At 38.7% G+C, this 24,267-nt stretch overlaps 1 protein-coding gene across 6 annotated transcripts in view; it reads left to right on the top strand.

The window, feature by feature from the left end:
* The window catches only part of DOCK11 (dedicator of cytokinesis 11), a 191,351-nt gene that overhangs the window by 154,924 nt on the left and 12,160 nt on the right, over positions 1-24,267 (top strand). For all 6 annotated transcript variants that reach the window (XR_012026524.1, XR_012026525.1, XM_072817119.1 and 3 more), the window contains 4 exons: positions 6,372-6,478; positions 14,095-14,217; positions 18,441-18,554; positions 19,139-19,285. Coding sequence is in view for 4 of the 6 variants with exons in the window: in XM_072817119.1 (XP_072673220.1) it covers positions 6,372-6,478; positions 14,095-14,217; positions 18,441-18,554; positions 19,139-19,285 (491 nt within the window). In the remaining 2 variants the exon portion in view is untranslated. The remainder of the gene's footprint in view (positions 1-6,371; positions 6,479-14,094; positions 14,218-18,440; positions 18,555-19,138; positions 19,286-24,267) is intronic.

The following is a 24,267-nucleotide window of genomic DNA, read 5'->3' as shown; positions in this document are numbered from 1 at the left end:
CTTAAATATTTTCATCTCCCCCAAAATGGTAATTATGTGTGGTGGTAATACCATTGTGGTAATCATTTTGCAATATGCACGTATCAAATCAACACACCTTATGCTTACACAATGTTATATATCAATTATGTCAATAGAGCTGGCAAGGAAGTCGGTAGCAAGGGGGAGAGAAAGAAAAAGGGAGTCAAATGGTCTTGGAGAGCTTCAGGATCCAGCAGGTCTAATTCAAGAATCTGCCTGAAAGCTTCCTTTTTTTTAAGATTTTATTTTATTTATTCATAGAGACAGAGAGAGAGAGAGAGAGGGAGAGAGAGAGAGGCAGAGACACAGGCAGAGGGAGAAGCAGGCACCACACAGAGAGCCCGACGTGGGACTCAATCCCGGGTCTCCAGGATCACGCCCTGGGCTGCAGGCGCTAAACCGCTGCGCCTCCGGGGCTGCCCAAAAGCTTCCTTTTCTGAAAACAGTATTGTTAGCTGCTATTGCAAAAACTGCTTAAGTAATCGGGGTGCCTGGGTGATTCAGTCAGTGAAGCATCTGCCTTTGGCTCAGGTCCTGATCGTTAGGTCATGAGATCGAGCCCCGTATCGGGCTCTTTGCTCATCACAGAGTTCTCCTTCTGCTTCTCCCTCTCCCCCACCTCCCTCATGTCCTTGCTTTCTCATTCTCTCTCAAATAAATAATAAATAAAATATTATTTTTAAAAAACTGCTCAAGAAGTAGAAGAGTTGAGCTAGGTTTCAAAAGTGATTGGTGATGGATATTGCTAAGAAACCTTCCACTGTCTATCACAATGGCCAAGCCACTTCTTTTAAGGCAGTTAAATGAGTCACATGAGGCCAAAATGAAGCCTTGTGGGAGTCCTGTCACTCTGGCTTTGGTCTATGAGAACACAGCCATGTTTTGTTTTGTTTTTGTTTCTTAACTCCAGAATTCCTACAGTTAACTGTATGGTTTTTATTTCACGTCTAAGGCTCAGTGTTCCATTGCCTCGTATAATACCACTCATGTGAGGAGAATCTTTCTAAAATGAGTCTTCCCAAGCATGGTTTCATGACTAAAATGTAGATTCATTACTTATATTTGAAATGAGCACTTTGTTTGATACTGAATTATTTTTTTAAACAATTCATGGGTTTGAAATTGGCATACTCTAGTTTTCTCCTTTTAGTACACGTGTGGTTTTAAAATAGAAGAATCTTACTTCTCAAAAGAAGGCCCCATTTGAGATTTTTTTTCTCCCATCACTGGTCTGCCCGTGAAATTACAGCCAAAATAAACATTGAAATTGTACACCTGCAATTCCAAATAAACTAATATGAGAACTCTAAACACAGTAATACATTTCTAAGTGTATTTTTAAGATAAGTGAGGTTAATATTATCTCCTCTTTTTTTTAAAGATTTTATTTATTTATTCATGAGAGACAGAGAGAGGCAGAGACATAGGCAGAGGGAGGAGTAGGCTCCCCACAGGAGCCTTTTGACTTGATCCCTGGACTCCAGGATCACACCCTGGGCCACCCAGGTGTCCCTCTCCTCTTTTTAATTAGAGAAATCTCCAATAAGAGTTTCTTGTCCTTTGAAAATGGTTAAATATATTAAAATACTTCCCTAGAATTTGTTTCCACAAATCCAAAGACCTTAAAATTAAGCAAAAATCAAGAATTATTAATCTCCATTATCAATCCTTAAGCTTTACAAATGTAAAACTGGACAAAATAGCAACTAAAATAAAATATAAATATTGCCGTGGTTTTCTAGACATAGCTTGAGGCAGCTAGCCTGACACCAAACAGTGTGACATCTTTCAATATGTGTAAATGGTGCTTTAAAAATTTGAGTATAGTTGACACACAATGTTGAACTATTTTCAGGTATACAGCATAGTGATTCAACTTCTCTGTATATTATGTTCTGCTCACCACAAGTGTAGCTCCCTTCCATCTGTGACCATATAACACTTACAGTACCGATGACTTGAATCCTTATGCTTTGCCTTGTATTTCTGTGACTTCTTCATTCCATAACTGGAAGCCCGTATCTCTCCACTTCCCTTCACCCATTTTGCCCATGACCCCATTTAAATATTTACTTCATAATCCCTTCGAGGTTTTTCAGAGTTTACCCTTCATAGAAATCAAGGCGCCCCTCTCTGAGTTGGAAAAAAATGTTTTGCATTTGTAACAAAAAAGAATGTTAAATTTAGGAGTTTATGTATTTATTTATAGCTGCCATCTATTTTTAAACTCGGAAAATCCTACTTGCTTCAACTTGCAAACCTTATTCTAAAGTGGTGACAGTGTAAAATCCTCAGGGGTCCCCCTACCCTTGGCTTTAGTCATTCAGAGGATCCAGAATGTCTTCTCTTGGTGATTAGCTGATTAAACTATGCTCATTATACCAGCATGGGCTAATAATTTAAAACACAAGTTAAAAACTGAATCTGTTAACCTATTATCCAGTCTGAGAGCTTGATGATCGAGATAAGAGCTGGATATTTACCAAGTAAATAAAAGTACAGTTGAGTACAGAACTGAAAGAAAAAAAAAGTTTTATCAACAACCCTTTGTTTTCTGCTGTGAAGTGTCCTTTGATCATAAAGACTGAAGGGAAGGAGAGTTAGAATGGATTTTAAATCTCTGACTTATCATTTGCAAAAATTTTGGTTTCTCAGAATCCTGTGCCGTTTCTCTTGAAGTCATTATAAAGAACTTTTAATCAAGATGTAATGAAATACTACTACTGACCAGCTGATGTATTGGAGGCAGATGTTCTACTGTTTAGAGTTTTTAAGGGAGAAAAATTGTTTGTTCCATGGGGTGGTTGCCTAAACAAGCGAAGGCTTGGGCCCCTGCACCCCCCCATGCCGAGTCTGGTGGGGGCTGACTCCAGATCACAAGCAATGGCCTTTTTCTAGATCTTTTTTTCATGCTTCAGGCACTGAACTGAAAGGGGAAGGAGATGTGCACTGCTCCGAGCCACACCCACTGCCCCACTTCTTTCAGTCAGCCAAAGCTCTTGCTCTTCCTACCAGGGAGACCCTAAGGATTGCCATGAGCATTCGTTTACCTAACTTGCCTCTAAGTGATGATGCTTTCTGGGTGTTGGTTACTCCTACCCCCACGGATATAAAATAAAAACCAAGTCTAAATGTCCCTATTTCTCTTTTCTCTGAGAAACCCCCAAAGATTCTAGATCTCATTCTTTGAAGGCTAGACTCTATGTACCTCTCTGTCATCTCTTCCTGAGGGCAGGCACAACTGTCTACCCACCCCCTTCACCACCACCAGCCCCGGGCAAGATAAGAATCAAGTTTCTGCATTCTTCCACCCCCACGTGGCGTCCAAGGTTCAACAAATCTTCTGTCCTAGAGGGCTCCCCCAACAGCCCAGAAAAAGGAATTTCCTTTCCCATAGAGTCTGTTCTTTTCATTCCTTATAGGGTAATGTTGTTCCCTTTCTCAAGTCTTCATACCCAGAATCTAATAGCTTAAGTTCTGCAGGCTTTTTAATTTCCTGATTACTTGCCAGTCACAGCTTTTCCCCTCTTTTGCCCTCCTCTCAGGACTTTTAATCTCTTATCCTTCTTCTGACCAGCAGTCATATTTTATCAAGGGTTGGACTGCTTCCCCATCCTGCAGACTCCTCCCCGCTTTTTTCCCTGGGATCATTTGTGCTCACGGTAATGGTCTGCCCTTGGATGGCTTGCATCTTGCTTTCACTGGGACAGCAGACAGGAATACAGAAGCTATAGCTATGAAGGGCAAGGTTAGGAATCCAGGTCATATACCAGAAGGATCAATAGCAGTCTCTCAAAAAGCTCCTTCTAGAATACTACACAGCAACTTGCTTCAACTGAAAATCCTTCCAGGACTAAGGGGAATCAGAATTTTCCCCAAGCATTTTAAAGACCCTCACAACTGAAAGGGCCCTCGTATCATTGAATAGTTTGGTGGGTGCTAATAACTTAAGCAAACAGGGGGATATAGTCTCCTCTAGGTAGAGCTATGTCATCAGGCATAAAAATCAAGGTAACAGACTTAGCAAGAATAGTGGACTGAAGCCATTACAGTAATCTTTACACCAGATGAAGCAGACAATAGTCTCCAAGTAGATGTTGACTTGTCAGTTTCTGAGAGGAAAAAAAAACTTAATTTACCCTCCTCCTACTTAAAATATATATCAGGAGACTCTCTCCCAAAGTGCTTTAGCCTCATCTGATCTCAGGCGTAAGACTCTGCCTCTTTTTGTCCTCCTCTTAAATCGCAGCATTCTAGAAAAATTCTAGATTTGGGAATCATTTAATACATCTCAGAGCAGACAAGAATTTCTTCCCTTGACATGGACCTAGCAGCCAGAGGCATTTGGGGGTTGATGCTTTTCTCTGTCGAGGACTATGCTCTACTGCGTCACTCAAGTTTTAGGGCCCTCTTCCTCACTGCTCAGCTCTTGACTTCACAGAGGTGATCAAGTAGGATATTTTCTCTTCAATTTCAAAAAAGTTCTCCTAATGCACTGCTCAAAGAGTGGCGGATCGGAGACCTGTTTGTTACTGGTCCACAACAAGATATGGAGTATTATCCTCAATATAAATCAGCAATGTCACTGGGCATGATACTCAGTTCAGTGGACTTTTTTCCCCCATAGACTCCATCAGAGAAGGAAATGATGTGTTGATTTACATTCTGGTGCAGGTTCCTTATCTTGTGGTCCAGCACTTTGAATAGAATCCTCCTAGAAGTCTATAGCAGACCATTTTAGGCATGCTTATCTTCAGAAATGAAGTGTATCATGCCCTTCAGGGTCTTTTATTACCTAATTTCTTTGAACAAAAACAGCCCTAAAGTCCATTGGGTCCAAGTAGATCTCATTTTCATTTCTGCCTCTCCTTCCTTCACAGAAATCCACTGACTGCTCCCTATGTGTTTCTCCATTCTTGAAAAAAAAAAAAAAACTTCAGAACAACCCCATCTTCCCTCACCCAAATTCCATCTCCCTCTCTCCCTTACAAGCATGCTTCCTTGATAACTCATGCTCTCTCAAGCATCTTACCAGACAACATATGTCTAATTAGCTTTCATTTAGACAAGCGGAGTTGGCAAAATCCAAGCCCTGATACATGACCTTTTTTCTACCAGAATTCTGAGAAATCTCCTAAATCTCTGGCTCTCTTAAATCTTCCTTCTTTTTCCCCCAGCCTCTAACCTCGGGAAGCTTTCCAGCACTTTGGCTGTGAGTAGATCATGCTTTCTAAGCATCACTATTCCAGAGGTTGTATAATGATAGATTGCAACAGTTTTTGTTCGCTTGCAACCAGCTACTTTTTACTAACCAGCAGATTCTTTTATAAGGAGTCTGGATTTTCTGTGACTCTTAAATTATAGCCCACTTACATAAGGCTAAATAAAGGCAGCCACAACAGGAGTTTTTTGGATGTGTTCTCCTGTCCAGAACGTGTAGGACAGCCACGTGGCCTGCCTCCTATACCTAGACTCTTGCTTGATGGGAACCATTTGGTCTACAATCCTATAGCAGCTGTTCTCAGCTTGAGCTCACTTGCTACTTCCCAGGGGTCCAGCTGTAGACTCACTATACCAGCTGGCAACAGTTGTCATATCTTGGAAAAGCCTATTTATTTCTTGGTAGCTTTGGTCATTAATAATTCATTCAGCCCTCCCTAAATGCGAAGGTCTGTTCTAAACACTTTGCATTCCTTTCATTCTCATGAAGTAGCCATTATCTCTGTTTTACAGCCGATGAAACTTTGTACAGCTCTGGAGAGATGAGCAGGTCTAAATGCACACACTTAGTGATAGACCTGAAGCTATCCAACTGCCAGAAGCTCTGATTCTCCTGGTGCCTGGTCCCTTTTCTCCAAGGATGCTTCAGCCCTGCCATATGTTTTCTTCTCTTACAAATCATAGGCTAGGCTTTCTCCAACAACCCACTTCCTTTTCCAGTTCTACAGTGAAGTTAGGAACTAGAAGTTGTTACAAAAGTTCATTCTCTGGTTACCTGAAAAGCGCATGCCTTCCTTGGTTAGGTACAAACCAGAAACATACAGGATCAAAGTGTTAGATGACACGAGGGGAACATTTACTATACTAGCCATTGAAGATGATGCATAGTCGCAAGTGAAACTTACTTGTTGGTTAGTTGAGCTCATTTTGGGAGGAAAAGACTGGTAAGATGTGTAGGGATGAGAATCATTTGTAAAATTCTCTACAGACTGAATATTGCACTTATGATTTCGATCTGCACAAACAAAAATATCTGTATTTGTTTTTGAGGGTAACCAGTCCCTATAGGGCTGTTATTTACAAAACACTTAAAAAAAATAAATTCATTTCACTGCTTTCTATCCATACAGAATTATTCCCTAATGGATGTTCAGCCTTCAAGAAAATTACTCCCAACATAGATGAAGAAGGAGCAATGAAAGAAGATGCTGGAATGATGGATGTCCATTATAGTGAAGTAAGATTCCAGGCCCTGAAATGCCAGTTATATAAATTTAACTTCTTAAAATTTATATTAAAAAATTATTACAGCTAACTTAATTTGGAAGGTAACTAAGGACTGATGAACTGTAAGCATTAAAACTGCCCAGGGCAGAGATGTCCCTATTTGGAATGTGGAGCCCTGCCTCTGGAACTGTTCCTATTGTCTGGTATTAGGCGATATTTATCATCTTCAAATTACCATCCCAATAACCAGATCGGCGTCAACATACTTTGGGAAAAAACTCCATAAAAAAACATAGCTAACAATGTAACAGTGAAGCAGAGGATACGTAAAAGTAGTTTTAAAAATGGAAAATTTCTGCTGTGAACTTCACATGGATACCAAACAGCTTTGATTGTCAGTCAAAAAAATTTATTGACGTATGAGCAAGGCTCTGGACCTGGTGATGTAGGTGCTATAAAATAATTACCTGGGACTAAACCCTGACCTCCACTGTCTACCTGAACAGCTAATGCACTGACATGGGATGGGGTGGTGGGGAACAAGACCATACCATTTGAATAATATAAACAGTGTGTTCCATGTAGGGTCAAAGGTGAGAGAGATGCCTTTGAGCTGAGATAGAACAGCAAGCTGTGATTAGAGGGGGGTGAAGAAAGAAGACTCTGTGAAGGCAGTCTGACAGAGGAGGAGAGTATCAGGGACAAAAGCTATGAGGTGGGATAGTATAAGGCCTTGGCGCCATGGAATGGATCCTTTTGGCTAAACCCAATGGATTCACCTTAGAGAAGAGAAGTAAGTGAGGTCAGATTTTTTAGAAACTTGGAACATTTGGGCTTTATTCAGCAGAATGTTGAATTGCTCTCAAAGGTTTTGGGGCAGAATAATGGCAGGCTGAAAGCAAGGAAGAAGAGAGGGTAATTTGGTGGTAATATGGGAGACATATTGAAGGCATAGGCTAGAGAGAGTGATGCCTAGGAGTCCAGAGAAGGCAGTCAGGGCCAAAACCCACAGGCTGACAGTCACAAAACACTATGAAGAGGAAGTCCTGCTGGCTGTGGAAGGCAAAGAATCAAAGGTAGCTCTGAGCTTTGGGGTTTGGCTATTCCAGAAAAACCACAGGTGAATGATTTTCCAGGGAAAGCAACAAATTCTGTTTTTGGTGTGTGTTGAATTTGAAGTAGAAACTTATCGAGATGGAAATAACCATCAGGCCATTAGAAGTTTGGAACCAAATCTGAGGAGGGAGTTCAGGGTTGGAGATCCACATCTGGAAGTTATCTGTGTGAGAGCCAAAAAGCAAAGAGTGAGGATGGGAGATAACATAGCCAGTGAAGACCAGAGAACCAAAGACTGAACCACAGAGAAGTTTGCAAAGAATAAGAAGATGAAAAAAAAGAACAAAAGCAGAACTTCAAGGGGCTATAGTCCTGTTTAAATAAGTTTATTTTTTTAAGTTGTGTTAAGAAACCTAAGCAATCAGGTTGAAGTGACAGATACATACTTTATTATACTTTATGAATTGTTGTTTTTTTTTTTTTAATACAAGACAATCTCAAGTTAGCTCTGGCTCATTTAGCTAAAATGACATGCCTAGAAGCTTTGGCTACTCTTTCTATAGGGTCTCTCACCTCATCAGTAACATTAGGACAATACATCATCTCAGTCACTTCAAAATAAATGTGAAGGCTCTTTGTAACTCATTAAGTGCCACATGAACATCAGACTTGATTGCTGGCCTACTTGACAGTGACATTACCTTTTGCCCCAGAACCTAGAAGAGTAGATATTTAGGGCATGTTTGCTAAGTCAATCATAACAGATACTCAAGAAACTTGAATTTTAATTCCAGCTCAATTTTTGATTGTGAAGCTTTGCATAAGTTAATTCACTTATTTATTTATTTATTTTTGGTCCTAGTTGGACCTTGGTGATTTCCCAGAGACCTCCATTTGTTATGGGCTGACAGTGGAAGGTTTCAGGGGAGTTAGTGGAAGATAAAAGGTTCAGCACAACTGAAGTAACATTTTTGTCTTCCAAATAACAGCTTCAACTTATTCATAGAAATAGCCGTGAGCCTGACTCTTTCACTCTCAAGAACAGTAACATTTCTTATTAGTCATAGAACTATGATCTGTTTTCTATGTAAACACATTTGTTGGAATTCTTGTGTGTTCTACAGTAATAATTTAGACATTTCTTTGATACGTATACAGAGAGAATCATGTTCAAAAAGAGCCTTTGCACATTTCAGCTTATGTGAGAAGGGTTCCTCCTCATGCCCAAGCCAATGGAAAAATAACTGACACTGATTTATGAGTTTTATTGAAATGAAAATTACAAACGGTTTTCTATTTAGTGCCTATATTTAAATATGTGAATTAAACCAATGGTAATCAAATCTAATTTGCTTCTGAAACTGCATTTCTGACCTTTGATGTACAGTAGTTTTTTTAAAGATGTAATTAACATACAGTGAAATGCACATTCGTAAGTGAATAGTTTGATAAGTTTTGACAGTTGTGTGCATCCATGTAACATCCCACCAGAAGCAAAAATAATGAATACATCCATTCTCGCAGAAACTTCTCTCGTGCCCAATCTGCAGCCAGTCTCCCCCCAACCACTTAATTTCAATTGCCATATATTAGTTTTGCTTGTACTGGTGTCATAAAAAATGGGGTCATTCATTCCATTCAGTACATACCCTTTTGTGTCTGGCTTCTTTTGCTTAACCTAATTTTTTTCAGATACATCCATGTTGTTGAGTTATAGAAAAAGTTTGTTCTTTTTCATCACTAAACAATATACCATTGTGTTGCTAATTGATGTTTTTGAACCCATTCTCCTGTTTATGAATTTTGGATTGTTTCTATTTTGGGGTTGTTTTTAATTAGGCTGCTTTAAACATTCTTATCTGTACCCTTTTGTGGACATCTGCTTTCATTTTTCTTGGATAAATACCTAAGGAGTGAAATTACTGGATTCTAAGGAAGTTGTATATTTAATTTTCTAAGAAGTTGCCAAAGAGTTTTCAGAGTGGTTGGACCACTTTATACTTCCACCAGTAATGGATGAGAATTTCAGCTGCTCCATACCCTCACCGACATCTGATGTTGCTAATCTTTTTTTGATTTTGCCATTCTGTTAGGCATGTATTGGTATCTCATTGTGTTTTTTTTTTAATTTATATTTTCCTTTTCTTTTTTTAAGCAGGCTCCATGCCCAGTGCGGAGCCCAACATGGGGCTTGAAATCATGACCCCGAGATCAAGACCTGAACTGAGGTCAAGAGTCGGATCCTTAACCGACTGAACCACCCAGGAGCCCTATTATTTATGTTTTCCTAATAACTAATGACGTTGAGCACTTTTTTGTGTGCTTCTTTGCCTTTCATATATCTTCTCTTGTAAAATGTGTGTTTAAGTCTTTTGCCTAGTTTTAGAAATGACATTGTTCATTTTTTATTGTTTTTTTTGCAGGCATTTTTTTTCTTTTTTTTTTTAATTTATTGTTAAATATTTTCTGGATATCAGTTCTTTGCCAGATATATGGGCTGCAAATTTCTCTTTGATTTGTTTATTCATTTCTTAATTGAGTCTTTTATTGAACCCAAAGTTTTTATTTTGATGAAGTCCAGTTTACCACCTTTAGTGTTTTGTTCTTTTTGTGTCTGGTCTGAGAAAATTTTGCTTAGCTCAAGATTGTAAAGGTATTGTCTTACACTTTTTTAAAAAGATTTTATTCTTAATTTTTTAAAAAGATTTTATTCTTAAGTAATCTCTACACCCAATGTGGGGTTCAAACTCATGACCCCAAGATCAAGAGTCACACACTCCTCCGACTGAGCCAGCCAGGCACACCCCTTACATTTTCTTCTATAAACTTTATCAGTTTTATATTTAGGTCTATAATGTAAAATTCATTTTTGAGCATGGAATTGGATAGAGGTCAAGGCAAGGTTCAAGACAGATTTAGATGATTCATACCATATGGGGAGAAATGAAACTCTCCTTTTGTCTGATTGAATTACTTTGGCACCTTGGTCAAATTTCAGTTCTTTATATGTGTGCAGCCTATTTCTGGACTCTGTTCTGTAGCACTGACCTAGTTGTCCATCTTGATATATTAGATCTTGATTACTCTCTAAGTCTTGAGATCAGATAGTGTGAGCCCTCCAACTTTTTTTTTCAAAGTCATTTTGGCTATTCTACATCCTTTGATTTTCCATATAAAATTGAGAATCCTCTTTTCTGATTTCCTCAAAATAGCCTGCTGAAAGTTTTTTGGAGATTTTGTTAAATTTCTATATCAGCACATGCAGAATGGCGAGCTTAACAATGTTGAATCTTTCAATGAACATTTATTTGGGTCATCGTTAATTTCTCCCAGCAGCATTTTGTGATTTTCAGGGTTGAAGCCTTTCACTGGATTTCTTATTAGATAATTGATGTTCTGCTGCCACAGTAAATAGTGTTGCTTTATTTTTCAGTTTGTTGTTGTTGATATATATCACTACAGTTGATTTTTGTATGTTGGTCTTATAATCTGCAACTTTGCTAAATACGCGTATTAGTTCTAGTAGTTTGTATATTCCTTAGGTTTTTCTATACATACAATCATGTCATCTGCACAGACAGGCAGTTTTACATTCACCAGTCTATATGCCTTTTCTTTCTTTTTGTTGCTTTCTTGCACCGGCTAGGACCTTGAGCATAATGTCAAATTCAGGTGGTGAGAGCAGACATCTTGACTCATTCTCAGACTTAGAAGAGTGTTCAGCCCATAGGTTTCTCGTAGATGCTGTTTATCAGATTGAGGAAGGTCTCTTCTAGTTCTTGTTTCCTGAGAGTTCTTTTTTAATATCATGAAGGGATGTTGAGTTTTTTTCAAATGCTTTTTCTGCATCTATTGTTGCAGGTACCATTTTTCTCTTTTATTCTGCTTTGTTCTGTATATTACAGTGATTTTTTTTTCCTGTTACAAACCAGCTTTATATTCCTGGGACTCACTATTTTGTGGGGAATTTTTGTTTATTTTCGGTTTTTTGTTTTGTTTTGTTTTGTTTGAGGGGAACTCACTAATTTGTAACAGATATTTAATTCCCCCAAAGTTCTTCCTTCCCACTGTTGATAGAAATTTTAATTTGACTATTAAATGTTAATATACATTTACTCAAGTAGCAGCATTTAATGAACATCTATCCACTGCCACTGTACTAGTGACAAAAGAAACCAATATAAATGGTTTCACTCATATGTGGAATATAAGAAATAGTGAAAGGGACCATAAGGGATGGGGGGGGCAACTGAGTGAGGAAAAATTAGAGAGGAAAACAAACCATGAGAGACTCTTAACTCTAGGAAACAAACTGAGTGTTGCTGGAGGAGAGGTGGATGGGGGGCTGGGGTAACTGGGTTATGGGCATTATGAAGGGCACATGATGGGATGAGCACTGAGTGTTATAGTATATGTTGGCAAATTTTAATTTAAAATATACCTCAATAATCATTTTAAAAAGGAAACCAATATAAATAAGATATTGTTACTACTCTTGAAGAGTCACAGCCTATTTGAAAGTCAGATACATAGGCAAGTAGAGTGATATATATCCACTCAGTGAATTCTCAGAATAGGATAAAAGGTATCTAGTGTTTTGCTAGTCTGTGCTGATTAGAAGGATCCCAGAAGAGGTGATACCTTTGCTGTCTTAGAGGGGTTAACCAAGTGAAGGAGGGTAAAGGACAGAGGGCACAGCATACAGTTAAGGCAACACTGGGGTGCTGCAGGAGAACTACTCATGGTTCATTGTTGGAAAAACAAGCACAATGCTGGGCATGATGAATAAGATTACAGAAGTGTCAGCCAGACTATTGGAAGCCTCATGAAAGAACTTGTCCTTTGCTCTATGAACAAAGGGGTAGCCAACATGAGATTTTTCAGAAGGGGAGAGGGTCATGGTCTGATTTACATTGGAATCAGAAGCCTATGGCAGAAGATAGATATTTATAAGTGCTAAGGCTGGAAGCAGGAAGATCAATTAGAAAAAAATAACGAGGTCTTAAACCTTAGCAGTGAGAGGAGAAGTGGAGAGAGAGGGTCAGATTTGAGAAATATTTAGGAAATAAAACTGGCAGAAGTTGGTGATAAGCTGATTAGAGGATGAGTGGAGAGAGTGTACATTGGTTTTCCGGAGCTGCCATAACAAAGTCTGCACATGTCTTGTCTCACAGCTCTAAGCACCTAGAAGTCTGAAATCAAGGTGTCAGTGGCACTGACACTCTGGGGGACGATCTTTTCCTCACCTCTTCTTAGCTGGTTTCTGGCACTCCTTGACTCGCTGCTTTACTCTGCCTCTGTCGTCACAGGGTGTGCTCCCTGAGTCTCTGTCTTTTCATGAGGATCCCAGCCATATTGGATTAAGGGCCTCCCCTACTCCAGTATGACTTTGCCATAACTAATTATACCCACAGTGACCATATTTCCAAAAAGTTCACATTCTGAGCTAACCGGAGGTTAGGATTTCAACGTCTCTTTTTGAGGGACACACTTCAGCCCATCCCAGGGGCTAAATCAAAGCTTCTCTTGGGTTTTCTAGCTAAGGGTTCATAGGGTGTTGCCCCTAATTGGATAGAAAACACAAGTGAAAGAACCAGTTTAGGAAGAAGTTTGAGTTCAGGATTGCCTAAATTTAGGGCACACAGGAAGAACCATTTTAGCATTTAGTTCTCTAAGTCTCGAGAACATCTCTTCAAGATAGAAACAAGCTGTTAAGATTTATGGCTAGCATCAGGAATGGGCTTCATCTTATCGTTGAGAACATGAGATGGTGGTTCATAAAATAATTTATCGCAGCTGTTAGCATTCTGGCAAGGACAGAGATCTCTATCTTGAGCTATTCTCTCACTCTCCTTAGTTTTAGGGCCAACAGTCAGGAAGGAAGCATTCTTGACCAAAATTACTTCATTTTCATAAACACCTGTATCACTAACACAACAGCTTGAAAGTTGTCAAGTCTTTTCAAGACTGTTATATTATGTATAAATATAACTTCAGTATAAAAAAGAAACAATGAACATTCCTAGGCTTAATGGGATTTACCCCATCAGACGTTCAGTCATCCTCAGTTTGGAACAAACAGTGAATCCCCTTTTAAAGATACTCCTTCTTAATGGGTGACATTTTTAAGTAAAGTTCATATCTTCATTGTGTGAGTAAAAAAATAAATAGGTACACTTCACTATTGTCAGTATTACTTTCATATTTTTAAGAAGAGTTTCAATTTCAAATATTCCAAGTATTTGATTTAGAAAATAGAGTTACACAAGCCTGCTCTTTTTTTTTTTATGATAGTCACAGAGAGAGAGAGAGAGAGAGGCAGAGACATAGGCAGAGGGAGAAGCAGGCTCCATGCACTGGGAGCCGATGTGGGATTCGATCCTGGGTCTACAGGATCGCACCCTGGGCCAAAGGCAGGCACCAAACCACTGCACCACCCAGGGATCCCCAAGCCTGCTCTTTCTGTGCACTTTCTATTTGTTCTCTGTGAACTTGAAATGGTTCAAAATTTATTTATTCAAAACTCTCAAACCATCTCTAATTCCTGATTGCATTTTGCTCTTAATGCAGGAAGTTTTGCTGGAGTTGCTAGAACAATGTGTGGATGGCTTATGGAAAGCAGAACGCTATGAAGTAATATCTGAGATTTCCAAGTTGATCATTCCAATTTATGAGAAACGTCGTGAATTTGAGGTAGGTAATTTAAATATTTGCATCATTGGCCTAAAGTGTATTTTTTAAATTAATTTATTTTATTTTATTTATTTTTTTCTAAAGTGTATTTTATTTTGGTCTTGGAAAAATAAGAACAGTCGTGTAGTTATGCCCCTATCCCTCTACCTTGTGTCCTCTGAGAATTAGAAGGTTAATTATATTATGGCATTTGTATTTTATTATAGACTATGGATACTCAGTATATTGTTTTGACACATTTGTCCAATTTGAAAGCTCATATTTTAGAAATCTTGTGAAATCCCAAAATGAGGATCCTACCTTACATTCATTTAAATTTTCCAAATGAAATTAAGGGCTAAACTCCAAAATACAAGTTTAAATTTCGATTATATAAGGGATTCTTGAAACATTTTAATCTAGCAGTCACTCCCCCACCCACCCACTGCCACTTCCCCTCAGGGCATAAAAAATTCACTGTTTTCACCAAATCTTCACTCAAAAAAGCTATTAAATTTCCATGTTGCCCTAGGAAGAGGCATAGACTTATTCTTTGCAATTTCATGGGGAGACTGAAGAGGCTGGCAGATGACAATGGCAGAGGTAATTAAGGCACTAGTAATAGTCCTACCATGACGAGTTTTTTCCAATGTAGTCTGCCAGCCAAAGCTGTTGATAAAGGGTAATTAATAAAGACCAGTACTATAATGAGCACCTGTTGCCACCCACTCTGAACAGGAATGTTTTATATTCAAGTCTCTGAGTCCATATCATAACTCCTACCCCTATTATGCTGGGAAGGGGTGATTTAGGATTCAAGCCCCCCCCCCTTTATTTAAAACATACATACATTTGTTTTTTTTTTTTTTTTTTTTTTTTTTTTAAATTTTATTTATCTATGATAGTCACAGAGAGAGAGAGAGAGGCAGAGACACAGGCAGAGGGAGAAGCAGGCTCCATGCACCGGGAGCCCGATGTGGGATTCGATCCTGGGTCTCCAGGATCGCGCCCTAGGCCAAAGGCAGGCGCCAAACCGCTGCGCCACCCAGGGATCCCAAACATACATACATTTGATATCATCTGCAGAGTGTTCTAATCTCTGCTTCAGACTGGCTCTGATCAAACTCATTTTTTCTTCCCGGGTTCTAAGCCTTTTTCTCTTTGCCATACTTTTGGTGTATATAGGGCATGCCTAAAAAATCATAGTGGAGTTCCAGTGATTCTATTAATAAGCAGGAGTTGAACAATTAAACCTAGGTCATAGAGGTGGCAAAGAATAGCCCATGAGACAAGAAAAGAAATGGCACTGCCCCTTTTATCGAAGGATTATATCCTTAAAACCTTTGTAAAATGTCAATAGTCCCTATTTTCTTACTAACTTGAAGATCAGGCTATTAGAAACCCAGGGAGCATTTTGCTACTCAATCAACTAATAGGGAAGAAAAAATATCTTCTCTACACATGAAAGGAAGCATTTTTTTTATAGGGACACTACCCCTGTTTCCTTGTAGGCTTGTAAAGGTCTATGCAGATCCCCTGGCATTCTATATAAGGTATAGTCATTGTTTCTTTTTTTTTTTAATTTTTTATTTATTTATTTATGATAGTCACAGAGAGAGAGAGAGAGGCAGAGACACAGGCAGAGGGAGAAGCAGGCTCCATGCACCGGGAGCCCGACGTGGGATTTGATCCCGGGTCTCCAGGATCGCGCCCTGGGCCAAAGGCAGGCGCCAAACCGCTGCGCCACCCAGGGATCCCCTATAGTCATTGTTTCTAAGACACCGATGTATAATTTTTTACTCTATGGGATAGGCTGAAAAGTGTCAGAGATAGCAGCCATAAAGATAAGGAAAATTTCCCTCCAATTGAGCTCAACTGTTTCTGTGCTGCCCTTTTTTATGGAGGTGAAATTCATATAACATACAATTAACCATTTTAAAGTATACAGTTCAGGATCACTTAGTGCATTTGTGATACTCCGAACCCACCACCTCTCTCTAGTTTGAAAACATTTTCATCATCCCAGAGAAACCCTTCCTTACCCACGAAGTAATCACTCTCCACTCCACCCGTCATTCCCTGGTAACCACTAATCTGCTTTGTGTGTCTATGGATTTGCCTATTCTGGATGCGTCATAAAGAGGGATTAATAAAGATGTGACCTTTTGTGTCTGGCTTCTTTCACTTAGCATAATATTTAGAGGTTCAACCAAGTCGTAGCATGGATCAGAACTTCATTCCTTTTTATGGCTGAATGATTTTCTATTGCATGGATATGCCACAATTTGTTTATCCATTTATCCTTTGACAGACATTTGGGTTGTTTTCACCTTTTGGCTATTATGAATAGTTGCTGTTGTAGACATTTGTGTATAAGTTTTGGTGTGGCCATATGTTTTCATTTATCTTGGGTATATACCTAGCAATGGGTCATAGGATAATTCGTTAACTTTTTTTTAAAGATTTTATTTATTGGGATCCCTGGGTGGCGCAGCGGTTTGGCGCCTGCCTTTGGCCCAGGGCGCGATCCTGGAGACCTGGGATCGAATCCCACATCGGGCTCCTGGTGCATGGAGCCTGCTTCTCCCTCTGCCTATGTCTCCGCCTCTCTCTCTCTCTCTCTCTGTGTGACTATCATAAATAAATTTAAAAAAATTAATAAAAAAATTTTATTTATTTATTCATGAGAGACACAGAGAGAAAGAGAGAGAGGCAAAGACACAGGCAGAGGGAGAAGCAGGCTCCATGCAGGGAGCCTGATATGGGACACAATCCCGGGTCTCCAGGATCACACAGTGGGCTGAAGGTGGTGCTAAACTGTTGAGCCACCTGGGCTGCCCCATTGTTTAACTTTTTAAGTAACCACCAAACTGTTTTCCCTTTTCCCTTCCCACCATTCACGTATACATTCCACATTCTCAACACATTTGTTGTTTTGGGTTTTTCATTAAAGCCGCCTTATGTGGCTGTGGATGTGAAGTGTTACCACATTGTGGCATTTGATTTGTATTTCCTTGTGACCAATGATTTTGAACATCTTTTTATGTGCTTGTTAGCCATTTGCATGTCTTCTTTGGAGAAATGTCTATTCAAGACCTTTGCCCATTTTTAAGTTGGGTCGTTGGTCTTTTTGTTCTTGAATTGTGAGAGTTCTTTATTTTTTTTAAAGAATTTATCTATCTATCTATCTATCTATTTATCTATCTATTTAGAGAGAGAGGATATATGTACAAGCGCAGGGAGAGGGAGAAGGAAAGAATCTAAAGCAGACTCCCCACTGAGCAGGGATCCCCGCCACGGGCTCAATCCCACCACCCTGAAATCATGATCTGAGCCAAAATCAAGTTGGAAACCCAACCAGCTTAGCCACCCAGGCACCCCTGAGAGTTCTTTATGTTTTCTGATAGTAAACCTTTATCAAATCTGTAATAGGCAAATATTTTCTCCATTCTATAGGTTGTCTTTTCACATTCTTAATAATGTTCTTTGTACAACGTACTCCCTTTTTGTGGCTATACAGATGAATATGTTATTTGAAAACTTCTGTAAGCTTGTATAAAAGCAGTCCTCACTGAGGCATATATGCTTATTTTTGTATCTGCCTTTTTTTTTTTTTTTTTTTGGTTTCCTCTCTTGGTGGTCCACTACATTCCTGGGGCTGCCAATTGGAAGGGTCCAGATCTCTCTAGCATCACTTTGCTGAATCACTCCACCTTGCTTCTTCATCCAAAAATGGGAGAGAGAAACCATTCCCAGCTTCTGCTCTTTCTCTGAGCTTGACTTTATCTGCATTTGTTTTTATCTCCAGAAGTTTTTGCATGAATTTTTATTTCTCATCTCTGTTACAAAGACTCAAGCAAAGCATTTGGCTTCTCTTTCAGTTGAACTAATTCAGACATATAGAAAATAGTAGTCAATAATACAGTATGTTTAAAGTAGACATTACCATTGAGATATGCATGAAATGAAGCATGATATTTAGAATTTAGAAATACACAGATACATATACAATAGAAATGATTATTTGACCATTTTCTGTTCTACCCTTAGACCTAATGTGGTTGAGGAATTTTGTCTAATTGTGATAAAGGGATAGGGGAGTGGAGAGTGGCTGACCCCAACAAGACCATTTTGAAAAGGAAATAGTGTTACTTCCCTCTGCCCACCAGCCCGCCACGCGTATATGTTTGCCATTTAGTAATTAACCAAAAGACAAAGCTGATTTGTATATTCTCCTTTTTCAGAAACTTACTCAAGTTTATAGAACTCTTCATGGAGCTTACACAAAAGTTCTAGAGGTTATGCATACAAAAAAGAGACTTTTAGGGACTTTCTTCAGAGTTGCCTTTTATGGCCAAGTAAGTATACTTCCATTCATAAAGTTGTTTTTCTTTTTAAACATTCACCTTTGAATTATCAGATTGCTATAGCAGCGGGTATTGGTTCTTGGAGTCTGCCTGGATAGAGTGCCTATCACAATAGCCAGAAGCCTCTGTAGGTGTAAAGTTCACTTTGGTTTCTGTATCTAGAACCATTAGGTCAGAGTACAGCATAGAAGATTTGAGTTTTTCCCTCAGTTTCACTTTCTGTTGAACTTCTTAAAGTATATATTTAATATGTAGCCCTGAAAGCTTTCAAATAAACAGGTAAGTATGACAGGGAATGAGAAAAACCTAGAGTGGAAATCTTCAGGCCAATGATATGTCCATATGCCTGTGAATATGAAAATTCTTACTTCTTTGAAGTTAAAAAAGGGAACTTTTTTATTTAAATAAAGCCCCCATGGCTTTCAGTATTATTTAAAATGTATTTCGTAAAAAAAAAAAAAAAACTAAAATAAAATGTATTGCATACATACTATTGCTATTTTGTACATTTTCTTTAAATGCTATGCTTGCTCAGACCATTTATATACGTGATTGTGTGTTTCACTCTATAATAGTCCTTTTTTGAAGAAGAAGATGGGAAAGAGTACATCTATAAAGAACCAAAGCTCACCGGCCTCTCGGAGATTTCCCTGAGACTCGTTAAACTTTATGGTGAAAAATTTGGTACAGAGAATGTTAAAATAATTCAAGATTCTGACAAGGTAACATATGCCCTGCATTTCAAAATCATTGTTTGTGAGTTCCAAGCATGGTATGCTGCTAACTTTTCCCTTTTTAGCTGGTGGAGGAGAAGTATGGAAATGCAGCCTGTCCATATAGTGAAAGAAAGGAATGGGGGTGGGTAGTAGGGTTTGGTGTCAGAACAGGGTTTAAATCTCCATTCTTTGGTGCCATTTGCTAGCTAGGTAACCATAGAAGTTACTTAACTTTGTGCCTCATTTTTCTCACTAGTAAAATGGAGAGGATACTAGTGCCTGTACTTCATTTCCTTCTAAGATATCCTTAGTTCAGTAGTTACATGTGCAGTGAAGCAAGTTTAGGAGAGCTCCCTCATTCTCGTTCTAAAGGCTCTCCATCCCACTAGGTCCTTACAGGGCAGGAGGGAAAAGGTTCCAGTGGGGGTGGCTCTTTCCTAGAGGTGCATCATTTCCTGTAGGCAAACTAGGGAAAGGACAGTAGGAATGCCTGACCATACTGAGTCGCCATAGGTGGGCCCAGAATGAAAGCTGGTTGTTAAGGCATGAAGAACCTACACAGTATACAGGATGTGCAGGCCACAGCAATAGTTACTGAGCGACTATGAGCCAGGCAACACATCAGCTAGTCGGCAGCACTGCCAGAGTGAAAAGCTCATGGTTATGGTAAAGACACTTCCCGGTCTACCATGAAAATGATCGCTTCACCCTGTAGACTTACTTGTCTCTCTTGGAAATGGTTCTACCTTGACCATAATGCCTTAGACATTTGAAAGTGGGCAGGCTGGCAGGTTTGAAATTCCTTACTATTTGGCAAAACCTCTCTGCTTCTTTCCTATCAGTTTCACTGTTTTGTGTTGTTTTATTAAGACAACAGAATATGTTATCTCCTTGTAGCCAGATAGGCTTGTTGCCCATACAACTAATACTATAAATGGAAAGTTAATGGAAAGCCAGGCTTGCTGAACAAAATGCAGCTTTCTGCTTTATTTTGTCTCTGAAAAGCCAGCTAACCAGTGCTAGTGACAAACCACCATCAGGCAGCTGGACTCCTGACATAATTTGTATGTACAATAGTTTAGTCATTCTCCATATGCAACAGATATAATAAGCAGTTGCTACTTTTAAAGTCTTTATTTCTTAATGTGTGCAAGTAAGAGTTAAAAACACTCTTTTGCCTTGCCAAAGAACAAAATCTGCTTAAGGGCACAGACAATTTGAAGAGCAGTCTGGCAATGTTTTCCAATATTTTAAACATATGTTTCCTCGGACCCAATAATTTCATGCCTAAGGGTTTTTTTTTAAGGGGGGAGGGGCAGTGGGAGAGGGAGGGAGGGAGAGAGAGAGAGAGAGAGAGAGAGAGAGAGAGAGAGAGAATATCTTAAGCAGGCTCCATGGCCCCAGTGTGGAACCCAAACTGGGACTTGATCTGACAACCCTGAGATCATGACCTGAGCCGAGATCAAGAGTCAGATCCTTAATCTACTGAGCCACCCGGGCACCCCTAATGTTTAAGATTGTATCCTGTAGGTGTGCACTACCATAAAGATGTATAATAAAAGATGTTCATTGAGGCAAAGTTTATATGGCAACCTGGAAGCAATCTAAATGTCCGTATGGCTAAAGAAATGGTATTACCCATATAATAGACATAGTAACCTATGTGTTGAGAAAACTGACATAGATTTATAAGTGTTGATTTGAAACTATCAAGATCTATTATTGAGGGGAAAAAGGGTGAAGTGCAGGAAATCATGGATAGGATGATCACATGTGTAAAATTGATGTTCACAATAACTTGTATATGCTTAGGAAATTTCTGGAATGATACATTCACAACTGTTAACCATGCTTACCCCTGAGGAGAGGGACTAGCGGTCTTACATAGCAAGAAACTTGTTACTTTTCATGTATACTCTTGTGTACTGTTTGAACATTTTACCATATACATATTTTACTTTCATGAGGTGAAAATCAGGATTGACCTCTTTTTCATTTCTGTTCTATAATTTTTCTTAGCCTAGATAATTACCTCAACTATCTCCTGAGATCTCTTAGGAGAAATCTAGCTTTTTTCCCCTAAATACAGTTGACACACAATGTTACATTTGTTATAGGTGTACAACATAGTAATTCAACAAGTTTATACCTTATGCTCTGCTAACCACAGTGTAGCTACCACCTGTCACCATACAACGTACAACACCCACCATTACAATATCATTGACTACATTCCCTATTCTGTGCCTTTTATTCCCATGATTTATCCATTCTACAACTAGAAGCCTGTATCTCTTGCTCCTCTTCACCCATTTGCCCCTCCCCCAATCCTTCCCCTCTGGCAACCACCAGTGTATTCTCTGTAGAGAAATCTAGCTATTTACTAGGAGAGAAAAGAAGGTTGGGGTTTCTGGATATAGGCTTTTATATTCTTACACAAGAACAAATAGAATGGGTTTGGAGAAGTTAAAAGATGCTAAGAAACTTTCTATCCTCTGGCTGTCCTATATATGTGGAGAAAAAAAAGATACATGGACTGTTCCCCAAGAGGTTTTTGTTGTCTTCTTTTGTTTGTTTCAATTTTTGTTTTCTACACTAAACACAGGAAAAGGCCTGTCATAAATTGCAATGACATTGACAGTCACCAACACCCAAGTCCCAAGTTATATTTAGTTGGGAGAAAACTGAAAGAACGGGACCTGGGCATAGTCTCACATTAATGGGAAGACTGATGGAGGGAAGGGTATTTAGGGCCCACAGATGGAAGGTCCAGCAGGGACAGTTCTAAGATTTGCCTCTAGCAGTGTAGCTTCCTAAAATGGAATTTGGTTCTTCATGAAATGGCCCATAACTACCATAATTTATGTCTCTGAAAGAGAACCATTCTATTTTCCTGTGGTCCCTTTGGAGGACCAGAGGACTTATGATAGGATTAATGTCAAGAGTGCCCACTCTTACAATGTCAATCACTTCTTGTGGATGTCCAAATTGGCAAGCTTTTCTGTAGGATAACTGTGTAATATATATATCAAAATCCGTAAAACCATGTAAATCTTTTAATAGAGCAACTTTGCTTCTAGTAATTTATGCTGAGGAATAAATCAGAAAATAATGCACATAGTTTTATTTTGTTTTTATTTTTTTATTTTTTTGCACATAGTTTTAAATGCAAGCATGTTCATCAGAGCATTATTTGTAATAGCAAATAATTTTCATATGTTAAACCATCCTTGCATTCCAGGAATAAATCCTACTTGGTCATGGCATATAGTCCTTTTAATAGGCTGCTGAATTCTGTTTGCCAACATTCTGTTGAGGATTTTTGCATCAGTGTTCATAAGGGGTATTGGTCTGTAGTGTTTTTGGACTTTTTCTGGCTTTCAGAGTAATGCTGACATTGTAGAATGAGTCAGGAGTGCGTGGGCGGCTCAGTTGGTTAAGCATCTGTCTTCAGCTCAGGTCATGATCTCAGGGTCCTGGGATCACCCCCTGCTCAGTGGGGAGCCTGCTTCTCCCTCTCCTTCTGCCTGCTACTCCCCCTACTTGTGTTCTCTCTCTCCCTCTGTCAAATAAATCTTAAAAAATAATATGAGTCAGGGTGTGTTCCCTTTTCTTCAGTTTTTCAGAAGAGTTTGAGAAAGGTTGGGGTTACTTCTTACTTAAATGTTTTGTAGACTTCACCAATGAAGGCATCAAATCCAGAGCTTTTCTTCATCAGAAATATTCTTTAAAGATTGACTGGTTGATTGACTGATTTGAGAGGGAAAATGGGGAGGGACAGAGGGAGAGAATCTAAAGCAGACTGCACTGAGCACAGAGCCTGATGAGGGACTTGATCCCATGACCCTGATTCATGACCTGAGCCCAAATCAAGAGTCAGTCGCCCAACCAACTGAGCCACCCAGATGCCCTCATCAGAAAAATTTTGATTACTGATTCAATCTCCTTACTAGCTATAGATCTATTTAGATTTTAATTTTTTTTTCATGGTTTAGTCTTCATAGGCTTTGTGTTTCTAAGAATTTGTTCGTTTCATCTAGGTTATCTAATTTGTTGGCATAGTACTCTCCTATAATTCTTTTTATTTCTATAGAATTGGTAGTAATGTCCTCATTTTCATTTCTGATTTGAGTAATTTTGAGTGTTCTTTTTTCCCCTCGAGTCCGTCTATTTAGATATTTGTCAATTTCACTGATCTTTCCAATGAACCAACCTTTAATTTTATTGCTTTTCTCTATTTTTCTATTCTCTGTTTCATTTATCTCTGCTTAATCTATTTCTTTCCTTTTGCTAGCTTTGGGTTTAGTTCCTCTCTTTGTAATTACTTAAGTTATAAAATTATGTTGTTTTGAGATCTTTTCCATTTTTAAATGTGTTTTTAACTATAAATCTCTTCCCTAGCATTGCTTTTGCTGTGTCCTTTAAGTTTTGATATGTTTTGATTTCTTTTTTATTAATCTCTAAGTATTTTCTAATTTCCCTTGTGATTTTTCTTGAAACATTGATTTTTTTAAGTGTTTAATTTCCACAAATTTATGAATTTTCTGATTTTATTTCTGTTATTCCTAGCTTTATCCCATTGTGGTCAGAGAAGCTACTTTGTAGGATACTTGTCTTTTTAAATCTATTGAGACTTAATTTGTGGCCTAACATGCAGTCTATCCTGGAAAATGTCCCATGTGCACTTGAGAAAAAAGCATGTTGTTCTTTTGTTCTTGGGTAGAGTATTCTGTATATGTCTGTGGGATGTAGTTGGTTTATTGTGTTCTTCAGGTCCTCTATTTCCTTACTTACCTTCTGTCTGCCTGCAGTATCTAGTATTGAGAGTGGGGTATTCAGGTCTCTAAGTATTGTAAAACTGTTACTCCTTTGAGTTCTGTCAATTTTTGCTTTATATATTTTGATGGTCTGTTATTAGGTGTGTGGTAGATGTTTATGATTGTTTTGTCTTCTTGCTGTACTGAACCTTTTATCAATATACAATGTCC

This window comes from Canis lupus, chromosome X, assembly GCF_048164855.1.
Source record: "Canis lupus baileyi chromosome X, mCanLup2.hap1, whole genome shotgun sequence".
NCBI classification, from domain to species: Eukaryota; Metazoa; Chordata; class Mammalia; order Carnivora; family Canidae; genus Canis; species Canis lupus.
Note: the sequence above shows the minus strand (reverse complement) of the source record. Positions and strands in the feature narration are given on the sequence as shown.